Source organism: Seriola lalandi, unplaced genomic scaffold (assembly GCF_002814215.2).
Source record: "Seriola lalandi dorsalis isolate HSWRI2012SDOR001 ecotype SW California unplaced genomic scaffold, Sedor1 jcf7180002053835, whole genome shotgun sequence".
Lineage (NCBI taxonomy): Eukaryota > Metazoa > Chordata > Actinopteri > Carangiformes > Carangidae > Seriola > Seriola lalandi.
Genome location: NW_019524388.1, coordinates 345,509 through 357,750, shown reverse-complemented (window position 1 = coordinate 357,750; position 12,242 = coordinate 345,509). Strand labels below are relative to the sequence as shown.

The following is a 12,242-nucleotide window of genomic DNA, read 5'->3' as shown; positions in this document are numbered from 1 at the left end:
CATTTTTGGCAGGTGAAAGAAGTACTCAGCGTACTAAGGTTTGATATCCTATGTATGATAGTGATGGGTGAATCAGTACCAAAAGAATCAGTACTTCTACGATCATTTGAACAAGAGTTAAGGCTCCTTGAAGTGACGCAGTACTGGTTCTCGCCTGGTTTTTCACATGGAGCTTTTGGGGTCGGAGTGTGAAACGGAGCAGGGTGAGGCTGCACCCTCAGAGCAAAGACTGAGAACAAACAGACTGCCAGCGACATTAAACAATGATCCATTACAGGCCCTGAGACGTGCAACACCAAACAGACTGCAAAAGGCACATACACGATTTTTGGTGCCAATAGCCTACAGGGATACAAAATTTTGTCCTCTGTCAGGACATAGACCAGACTGAACTGGACTCCATCCTGTCAGGTTGTATTTTCAAGCGCCAAAGGTTTTCAGTTCTTTAACAAGTAGCTTTACTTCTGCTTTACTGTGCATGTGGATGGTGGCCACCAGTCAAAAAAAATATATAACTCTAAAAGCTGTGAAAGAAGAACTTAATAAGATATATGCCATTGAATTAGCTGGAAAACTATATCCTGTGTAAGAGTCATTTTTCATTGAGCTGGAAACAAGACAGTGCAGCAGATGAATGACTCTGTGTGCTAGCACAGAGGCTGAGCAGTGCTATGGCAGAAAAGCTTTTAAAGACATTAAAAGGCAGCTGAGGCTCAGGCCAATCCACTCAGACAGCACCTCACAGCCCTCTCACTTTCCCCTCAGCCAAACAGACTCTCCAGAGGAATAGTTCACTGTGGCTAATGTTGTTTAGCTCTATTAGCTTCTATATGACAGAAGAGAGGTAGTAGCAGGGCCATTCAACAGAAACAAACACTAACTGTATGAACTGTGTCGCAAGTCCAATCTTCATCCTAGTCTTTGGCTCACATCTACCATCTACCACATCATTTTCTTTCCCGGTTAAGTGTGAGCAGTTAGTCATTTAGCCAGTGGGTCATGACGACGGCTGTCATCTGACATGAACCAACACTATTAATCTGAAGTTACACATTCAAACAACCACCAAGTTATTTTTCCTTTAAACATTGACCTGTCTTGATCAAGAGAAGGGGAGGAGGACAAGCCAAAGTTAGAGGAATGCACATGATAGGATAAGATTAGGGTAAGGTTTGCACCTATCTGATCACAGTGTAGTACAGTAGGTATCCTGATATCCAATGAGTGTTGCTCAGAAGTTAGCAGTTAGGATACTAAGACTTGTAATCATAAGGTGCCTATACAAATAAAAACCCTGGAGGAATTGAGAAACTAGAATATTCTATGTGTCAGTCACTCATTTTCTGTATTAGGAGATAAGAAATGAGGAGATCTTCCTGGGCTCTGAGTTTAAAGTGTTTAAAAGGCTTGTTACGTGTTATTTTGCAGCAATTATGAAATGTTAAGAGTGGAGCAAAAGGGACAAAAGTCTGAAAGTCACAAAGATACAATTTTCTCCTATAACTCTACACAAACCTGACATTAACAACACACTCTTTTTATGATGCTGTTTCAGTCTTGTAAGAGTGTAATAGTCTCATAGGCCTGCTGCTAAGTAGTCTCATAACAGAGAAAGGTGTGTCGACTAAATCTTATTTACTGAAGGCTCTGATACGTCTCTGCTAGAGCAAAGCACAGAGGCACACTGAGAAGAACAAGCATATACATGAGGTACTGTATGTCGCACCAGTAAACTCCAACCACCCACACACATGTTCCTAATGATTACAGTCAGACCCCGACAGATATTAGATGAAGTTTCACGATAGATACAGACATACACAGCACAAATAATCCCATAGTTGCAAACTCAATGATGCCAAACGAAACAGTGAGTTTCCACAAACAGAGCCAATACAGAGCCAATGTCCACGTTGACAGTGGAGGTCACCTCATATCCAGCATGGGGAACTGATACTGGACAAATACATTTGTTTTCCAAGGCATGTGTTGATGTTATTTTTCCTCTCACAAACACTGAATTGCAAAGCACATCTGCCATGGATGATATGATGTTAAAAAATCTACTATAAAAGCCATCAGAAACAAAAATGATCTGTGGGATGTACTAGGCTGACAGAGTAGAAGTAAACAAAACAATCATAAAGAAAACATTTGAAAGGTAAGTCACGTAGTACTCCAAAAAGAATCTAATGTATTATCTTACTCAAAAATGTGACATACTTTACACAAAACTGCAATTACATATCCACGTTTTACAACCAGGATTACAAGAGTCTCACAGAACTGCAGTGATCCATTTGCTCCTCTTCTCTTTAGCCTTCAGAAATCTGTAAAAACTTATGCCTGAAGTCTTTCAAACTATTTATGCAACCAGGGGCTCAATAGCACTTTGGCAATTTAGCTGTTTTTCAATGCACTTTCCTTCCTGAATGCCCCTGGCATGTTTGCCAGTCAAGGGGAAAGTGAATAACTTCCATGTATGCTGATATCATATGCATGCCCTCTATTCTATCTATTTGACTGTCGTGGTCATTTCATGTTTTCAGTATTTTAGCCATTTGTGGCTTTTATTATATAGTTTAAACTGAAGAAACAAGCTGGCAGGAAATGAGAGGTGTTAAATTGGACCTTGGTTGGACTTCAACCAAGGATAATTATGTTGCATCTTAAACTTCTTGGCTATTTAGTTTTATTTATATGGTAACTGCGTCTCGAAAAATGCACTAGTACTATATATACCAATATATTGGCATAATGCCATTATCAGTTTATATCCACATGAAAAGTAACTTAATTTTGGTCCAGTATCATTTTTATGTGGACACTCAGCTAAATGTAAAGAAAGCAATTCTGTGATCAATTTTTCTGAGCATATGTTTCCTACCTACATCATGGCCGTCTATTTAATAAACTTAACGTGGACATGCCTGAACATTTTTTTAATTCTTCTTGTTTCTGTGGTAGGTTGTCATCCTGACAACCATCCTCTGCTCCACTTATATGTATCTGCAGATACTCTTCTGCCTCTGACTTATATCTGGTAGATTGTATTGGATATCATCTTAGGTATGTCTACATAAATCAACATTTATGTATATTTTTTTATCTACATAAATTAAGCTACAGGTACTTGTTGTCACCTAGACTGCAGAAATTGCCATAATAGACAAGTAAACAACGACAGATGGTCCTAATATCTATGTACAGCATGTACAGTTACCACACATACAGACAGATACCATGTCCTGACAAACAGACACATTAACACATAAAGATAAAAAGCACCAGTGGCATTTTCCTATCTCAGTCAGTCAGGGTCTCCATTTCAGAGATTTCTCTTTATAATGCTCAGCCTCACCCCATAACGCTGCTCCTCCTTTCTCCAAAAGGCCTCTGTCAATTATTAATCCCTCCCTTCTTTTTCCTGTTCCTGCCATCTTTGGACAAGCTGATGAAATATTTCAGTACATGTTCCAGTGGGAAGAAAATGCAAAAAGTTCACACTGAATATAATCTGAGGTCGATGAAGTAATGTTGTATTGGTGGGAAAACTAAGTATTTGTTCAATTTGTTGCTCATTTAAACTATGATATAACTAAGTGTCTGGCAAAAATGTAAATTTAACACACCATATTGCTTTGGATTGACTAGGTCATGTGATATCTGCACTTGGGAACATCTTTTTAAATAAACAGGTCAAAATTGCAGCCCCCAAAGAACACAATGTTTTCGATGTGAAGAAGGACCCTGGAGAGAGGAGACAAGGAGGAGAGCATGAGGGGGTCTCTCATCCTGTACTGATGCCCTGGGCAGACTGGACACCCTCACAGAGAGGAAAGAGAAGACGAGAGATTGATAGCTACTGTAGATAAGAGAGGGTGGGTGAGAGCAGAGAGGGGGGAAAGAGGAAACGGGGAAGCTAAAGGGCTCTCAGGCATCTCTGATGCACCGCCGGGGGAAAGGCGCTGATGAATAATGGATGCTTCTCTAAATAGAAAGACAGTACAGAGCTGCACTCCAGGCTAGCACAGTGGCTGGCCGGCCGGCCGGCTCAGAACTACACTTCTACCTGCCAGCTGGACTGTCCCGGCAAATCATCATGTTTTACACCATAACACAAAACACACTTTGATACTGAGTAGTGTATCAGCAGAGGTTTTGGTCATTAGAAATTTTGAAACTCTGGCAAATGGTATAAGTTTACATCCCGTGCCTTTCTTTACCCCTCTTAATCTTGACAGTGATGCTCTATCCATCACACAGTCCATACCTTAGCCATGCAGACACATTCAGACGATGCTGTGAATCCTGGGAGACTGACTGCATAACATGCTGAGATCAGGATCGTTTTACAGCAACAGAGAAATCTCCTTCTGCTCAACATCCTGTTCATGTCTTGATATCCAAGCTAACCGCTGATGTATCCAGACTCTCATGTTCAGTACATATTTAGTGCTAATTTTCTGCCCGTTTGTCCAGTGGGGATACATGAGATGATACAGTGCTCCTCTGGGTATATGGAGAGCAGATGTGTCTTCCAGTGACATTTCATTGTTTTCTCTCTAACAAAAAGATGATTATGAGGGTTGCAATGTGATGCACAGGTTCAGCATACCCTGTGCAAGGATATGCTGCTTTCAAAGATAAGCAGCATATCATTGCTGCTGATTTAACTTACTTCAACATAGTAGATATTTACTTGTCATTGGTCAAAACAAAATGTTTACTTAAGATGATCTTTTCAAATTCTATTATCCTGTAGTATTGCAGCGTCTTTGTTGTCTGTGTTTTTATGCAAGACCCTACCAGAAATTAATTTCCCTCTTTGACTGCATTAATGAAGGTTTTTGAATAATGCTCTCAAATTTGGGCTCACTGAATTTGAATAGAATTTGCATACATTGCTGATGTTCTCCTGCTCTCTCAGAGATGTAGAAGTGTCTCAGAGTCAGGTAATTCTGATCATCACAACTGAAAGTACAAAATTGAACGAATGCACCTTTAACTCACTGAGGCATTACAGCTGATACCAATAACTCATATTTTAAAGTATTGGTAAATTAAGGGCATGACAATTCAGCTATTATTGACTGATGAACACATCACTATGAAAATATCCTTACAATTATCACTTTCCTGAGGAAAAAAAAAACTGACAAAAAGAAAAAAAAAAAAAAACTACATCATTGTTGAGCCAAACCAGCAAAACCAGTGAAGAACAGGACAAACACAAGTAACAACAAACATCCTTTTCTAAATAAACAAACTTAGTCTGTACAAACATTTGACTAATATGGGACACTGCACACACTCTTTTCTCTTTAGTAATTCCTCACAGCTGACAGCCACTAAACAGTCTTCTGCATACTGCTCTGAACTGTCCTTGAACCTCAATAACAAACCAATTCACCCGTGTGTTACAGAACGTACTGCTCCACCCTGACTCTACATCCCAGAAGACAAACAAACAACGCCTCCTCTCGATCCTTTCGCCCTGGACTGGCATGCATGCGGATGAGACATGCAATTTTCTCCTTACCCTTGCGTTTGTAGAACCACAGCATACAGCTTCGGAACACAGACATGGGAGAGGGCATGGAGGAGGTGTGAGGGGTGGGGGGCCCATGGACTGTGGCTGGTGACCCTCAAGAAGGAGGTGAAGGGAGGGTGCTGGTATTGAAGTGTGAGGGGTCTGGTGTTGTCAAAATGGATACAAATGGACAGATGGGAGGACAGAGATGAAGGAAAGGTGGAGGAGGTTAGTTAAAGACCTGGTGAAGTGATAAGAGTAAAAAAAAGGATGTCTGCGTTGTATTGGACTGGACAGCTCACTGTCAAAAAGGAGGGAAGGCTTGGCAAGACAGGAGGGAGGCGATGCTGTAGCTGGGAGCCATTCCTGTCCCTATGGATTGACTGGTTGTTAGAGAGCAGGTGGCGGCAGCAGTGTACCGAAGGGCGAACAGCAGCAGCAACCAGAAGAGACCTGAGCTCAGCCTCCAGCTCAGCAGTATTCCCTTTTTATTCCCAGAGGTTTAACTGCACACAAGCAGCAATCTTCCTCCTCAGCCACAGTCGGGAGGGCCGAAGGAAAAAAATGCCTTACTTGCTCGTTCTGTTCCAGAGGAATCTCGCTTGCAGTGGAACAAATCTTGTTTATCTATAGAAATACATGTCAGTCCAACTTCACAGAGCTTGGAGCGATTCCAGAGGAAGGGAGAAGAGACTCAGATGCGCACGGCATGCTTTGACATTGTGTAGATGCCTGTGTGCATGTGTTTCCTGGCATTAGAGCAGACCACTCCAAGTCTTCAAAAGGTGGGGAGGGTAATAGAAGTGAGTGAGAGAGAGACAGCGAGAGAGAGAGAGAGAGAGAGAGAGAGAGAGAGAGAGAGAGAGAAAATGAACAGCAGGGATGGATGCAAGGAGACACAGAGAAAGAAAGCCAGTAACAGAGAAGGGGGAGAGGCGTAAAGACAACAAAATTAAAAGGGGGACATCTCACCTTGGAAATGGAAAGTCTTCTGGTCCACAGTGATAGTGAATGTGCTGTCGTCCTCGTCATCAATGCCGATCACAGCTCCCTAGGCAAACAGAGAGAGAGAGAGAGATGGCGAGAGAGAGAGAGAGAGAGAGAGAGAAGAGAGAGAGAGAGAGAGAGAGAGAGAGAGAGAGGGGAAAAAAAGCAGGCAGTCAGACAGCGGGACACGTCATACTCTACTTTCCATTTCTATCCTCATGCCCTCCACATGTTCCTGCAGCCCCCTGATTGAGTCTCTTTTGTAAATTACCCTTGGTCCATCTCAGCACCTTACTCTTTCTCCTTCAAAAGCTCCATCTCCTTTTGCCTTATCTCTTTCTCACAATTACTCTGTTCCTTTCTCAGACACACACACACACACACATACACGAGTGCAGCCTTTTGGAACATAGCAGAGAAGAGGGGAGGGGAGGAGGAGGTGGGATTTGGGAGAGCGAAGGAGGAGAAAGGCAGGGAAGGGTGGAGAGAAACAGACACCGGGGACCAGCAGCTAGCAGCCAACTGCAGCGAAATGGCCTGCTGGCTAGTTGGGACATTAGCTCCTAGCAACAAAAACAGGGCGTGTGACTCAGAGCTTCCTTATACAGTACACCAAACCTACACAAAACGTAACAACTGCAAGGGTCAGATAAAATAATATAAACAGCTGTAAAATACTTTGCAGTCCAGTAAAATAGCTCACCATAAATGTGGTCTTCCAATCACGTTATGTAAGAACTTTTTTTAGGGTATTGAAATTGATTTTATTTGACAATCGCACCGCATGACACAATAACAACAAGCAAGGCGTGGTGTCTGCTACTCTTCAACTCCACAGAGCAGTCTTCAAAAAACCCAAAGGAATACTAACAAAAGGTCATGTATGTACAATGCCTTGTGATTCGTTGTATTAACGAAGCTCAACATATTAGCAACACAAAATCCAATTGGGGTATTAGCAGAAATGAGCCTGTGCTTAGTTTTGCTCTGAACTCCCAAAGCTATCTTACAGGAAAGTCCCTAATATTAGAGACAAGTTGGTTTAAAGTTAGGAGAGGTAAAATGAACGGTTGACTAAAAGATGACTACTGTACAACTGTGGCACAAAACACTGCCGTTATATAGTTCTTTTTACAAAAGGATTTTCAGATATAATATATAATAATATTAGTATATAATAAGTATATAATATAGGACATAGTCCATAAAAGTAATATGACTCAGCTCAAGCACACATATTCACACTGCCGAAAGTCAGCTAACAGAGATTTAAAAACATTAAAAGGGATTAACTCATCTAATTTGAATCTTGCTCATATTCATCTAATTTGAATATGACCAACTGTTTTCCTTGCTCTGCCTAAAAGTGCCTGAATAATGTTTATTTTTGCTGAACACAGATCTATGACCTTATAAAATAATAATGTCTTTGATACAGTGTCACAAATTTTTTCTACAGATTTTTTGGACATGTGAGAAGTGACAGAAGTGAATATTTTGACTCAATGAAAACTTTGTTGCCTCGTTTTGGCACTTGAAAATGATCCAATAACAACCAGCGTAAGACTACATTTAAGGCTATGGGTTAAGGCTATACTGTTATTCCAAGCAGGACAAGGCATGCCTGGTTTAGCAGGACCACAGATAGAGCCAGTGGGAAAAATTTGTGAGAAACTTAAACTGACACAGTCAGGTCAAGGTTTGGCACAATATATGATCCGAGGATCTGGGTTTGCTACAAGCAATTTAAAACAAACAAACAAACATGTGAACTGAAAACGAACTATGACAAGGTTATTTATTCTTTCAAAGGCATAAATGTTCAAATTTGGTGTTTGGAAGTTTAACAATTTCTGAATTTTTTAATTTGTATAGGTTTTTCAAATTAAAGTGTCTTTTCCGTTCTGTTGATCAATATCAAAAATCCAAATCCAAACATCCAGATTCAAAGTTACAGACCAACAGAATACAAGTCCAAGAGACGTGAATATTTTTAATGGCTACTGCCATTAATATGATTTATAATAGGTACAGATTCATTTTTCAGCTCCATGCATATGACGTATTTACTGAAATGCAATAAGCAGTGTCATGTTGACCTAGCCCTAATGGAAACCTTTGACCCATGACTATATCTCCATAAACAATGCTGGATCCTCTTTTCAGGTACTTTCGGGAGATACTTCCTCTCTTCAGTGAGACCAAGGTGCTCGACATTGACCTTTGTACAGATGCATCTTTCACATCTGCTTCTGTTAAAACATGTGAGAAACTTTTCTGCCTTGATTTCATAACTGACCATTCGACAACTAACACAAGAGAAAGTCGATATGTGGCTGAAGGGGTTAGGCCGGGCACGTTCAGGTTCTGGCAGGTGGAGGTGAATAAGCAGTTAAGACCTGAAGGAGGCACCATATTGAGATTTCAGTCAAAAACAAGAAGCAGAGACAACGTAACAAGTATCTAACATGAGGCTATGCAGTACCTGACGGATGTAGACAACTATTTCAGCCTTCATTACCCACAAAAGCTCAGACTTGTTTACAATCATGTCATTCACATCGACAAGCTACACTCTGTGATGACATGCATATTTGTCATCATGTTAAGATGTAAAGTAAGAATACACAGGGCCAACCTATTTGTTCTGATTTTTGCACACAGCTATGCAATATGCTGAGTGATATCTACAAGCTCAGAGAGTAGAAAGGAACAAGAGAGGCTCTCAAATCCTCAAAGCAGACCTACTGTAACTGCACTGACTCACCTCACAACTGCATCAACAAGGAAAGAAAAACTAAGGATATTCTAAATGTTTTATAATAGGTCAACTTAAACCATTGATGTAATCCTACCCTTTAGGTACAGCCCTCTGTTGGATTCTCTATGGACACATACAACACCCTACATTTTCAGATGATGAGAGCTTTTTCTTTCAGTCATAATGTTAGACCAGTCCCTTGAAAACCTAATTGCATTAGGAATCTCTCTTTCCTCTCCTTATAAGAGATACTAAAGCAGATACTGGAGTAAAGCAACTGCTGCCATCCAGTGGATATTACGCAGTACTGAAAACATATTGTAAGGACATACGCCTTCAAAGGGAAAGCTAAACCAGTGTAGCAAAAGAGGTGTGGATATGGAAGCAGCAAACCTGTTCAACTAGGCCACCAAAGACAGGCAGTTAGTAGTTATTACCTTCCTCCACACAGCACATTAAGACTCTTTCCCTGGTAAATCAGAAGAAGATTGTGCCATTCTGTGTTTTGTCCGATTTTTGGTTCAGAAGGATTGCATTGACAAGGCAAATCTTGTCAAGAAGTTATATATGGTCATGTGTTTTACTGCACCCAGGACAACCATGCCTTAAATATTTGAGAGCTCTTCCAAATACCTGGTAACACTGACAAGAAACTCAGCAAAGTATGCGGAGTATGCATTTCATTTATCAAAGTCAACTGTCAGGATGGCCTTGATCCTGAGAATCTTACCCTGAGTCGCACACAGCCTCTTCTGGATCCTCGCATCATCTTGTCCTTTGACTGTAAACCAACACCAGAACACATAGGGGATTAATACAGTCAGAATACAGAATGCAGGAAATGGAACTAGACGCTGACAAAAATATGCTTAAATCTGAGGTAGATGATGCAGGAGGAAATTAATTTACCAGGCCTATTTCACTGAGGATAATTTGACATGTCATAGCAGAAAGAAGCACAGTTGTTACTCATAAAATCAATGATGGCTGAATTCCCATTTAGCTGCTTCAGTTTCAGGGTCATGGTATTGTGCACACTGCCTCACTTAGTTTACTAGGACACATGAATAGAACAGAGCCATCGTTAATGTTATTAGTAGTATTAGTAGTCTGCTGTGGAAAAGGATCAAAAAGAAACCATGCACGTCCGCTGTTGCAGCTGGTTTTGTTAAGTTAGAGACATTTTTAAAAAATAATCAGTTTGTGGAGATTGTACAACAGGCTCTCTCCATATTATGTACAAGGCTAAGTGTAAATAAGGAACTGTACATAGTCAGGTTGTCCTCTTTATCATAACACTAGTAATATCAATGAGAAATTTCAACTAACGATATTCCAAGAGTTAAGAGAAGACTCTTCCCCCTAACTCATGTTTTGTTCTGTAGCCGAGTTTTGAAATATATTATAAAATAATGGTTGAGAAAATGTGGACTAAAAATCACACACTTGATGAAAGGCAAACGAGACCACTGACGTCATATCACCTAAACTCAATTCCGATTCAAGCTACAATTTAATTTACTGTTACTGCATCGTAATTCACTGAAATTGAAATTCAGTTTTTCTCCTCTTTAGCTGACTCAACTGAAAATGTACATACATTTCTTTAGACTGGGGCTACAACTAACTTATTTTTATTGTCTAATAATCTGCTTACTATTTTCTCTATTAATAATATTATCTCCAAAATGGCACAATCACAATATCCCAAGACAGAACATGACATATTGAAATTGCTTGTTTTGTCCGACTTATACTGCAAAATTCAAAGATATTAATTTACATACGTTTAGTTACTATTGGCTTCCATAAGAATGTTCACCCAACTTTTGGCATATTCAACTGTTTTACGGATGACAATTAATCATAATGTAAGTGAGAGGAAAAGCAGCAAATCTACACATTTGAGAAGCTGAAACCAGCAAATGCTTGGCATTTTTACATGGAAAATTACTCAAATGATCACTCGATTATCAATATAATTGCTGATTTTCTGTCAATCCACTTATCAACGCATAGTTTCAGCTCTAAGTGAGATACAGTATGAAACTGCTACTGGACTCCCTTTTGTTCTGCTTTGACTTGAAAATCTACACGTATGAGTCTCTGTGGGTCTTTGGTGTGAAATGTACAGTAACTATAGCGTTACTTCAGTCAGGGCTGAGGCTAGTGCCTGGTAGTCAAGAGTTACTGAAGAACTACTACTGACTACTAAACGAATAAAAAACGCTCTGACGACTCAGTGAACTTAAGTTAACTGACATCAACAGAGTCTCTTGCCTGCTTTACTCTCGACATTATAAATCACAGTAACGTTACAGTAAACCAAACATCCAAGCAACGAGCAGCCACTCTGTCTCCTCCCGCGGTGGATTGTTAGCTATTTGGCTAGTGAACCAGTGAGTGTCCGGCTCTTATTTTACCACCGGAGACAAATGTCACCTCGCTGACATACATGATTATGCCTCTCTTTCGCCCAATGCTGTTAAATAGTCACAATAAAATGTTGACCTGTTTGTGTATTTCTGCTTTTAGCTTTGCAAAGCTAGCGGCATTAGCGGAAGTGTGGAGAAAACGGCGAGACGGGATTCGCCGGCTTGTGTAGGGGGACCGTTGCTACTGGTCAACGATCGGATCTGTCACCAGGGAGACTCGCCTCTTTACGCCAGTTGAGACTCCCAACTCCTGACAAACACAAGGCCCTTCTCCCACTCGGATTTGACTACCAGCGGCAACTTAAACCTTATGTAACCTATCGAGCAGATCAGTTTAGCAATTACAAACTGTGTGAATGAACGTACCGTGTAGTATGACAGCAAGCCGGCATTGTAGTCCAGAACAAACCAACGATACTGCCAACCTTTCATGACGTTAGTCCACTTGCTTAGCGGCCCCTCCATGATGGACGCCATCTTTACAATAGGCTACGGTTGGGGAGGAGTCGGATATGGTGTGGGCAGA

At 40.6% G+C, this 12,242-nt stretch overlaps 1 protein-coding gene across 3 annotated transcripts in view; it reads right to left on the bottom strand.

Moving 5' to 3' along the window:
* The window catches only part of osbpl9 (oxysterol binding protein-like 9), a 30,981-nt gene extending 18,778 nt beyond the window's left edge, over positions 1–12,203 (bottom strand). For 2 of the 3 annotated variants that reach the window (XM_023401923.2, XM_023401924.2), the window contains exons 1-3: positions 12,083–12,203; positions 10,012–10,062; positions 6,506–6,584 (exon numbers count right to left, since the gene is read on the bottom strand). In XM_023401923.2, coding sequence (XP_023257691.1) covers positions 6,506–6,584; positions 10,012–10,062; positions 12,083–12,193 — 241 coding nt within the window. In that variant the 5' untranslated portion in view covers positions 12,194–12,203. Of the gene's footprint in view, positions 1–5,542; positions 5,666–6,505; positions 6,585–10,011; positions 10,063–12,082 lie in introns of those variants that run through there. The other variant, XM_023401925.2, reaches the window with a different exon arrangement.
* Positions 12,204–12,242: the final 39 nt, after the last annotated feature.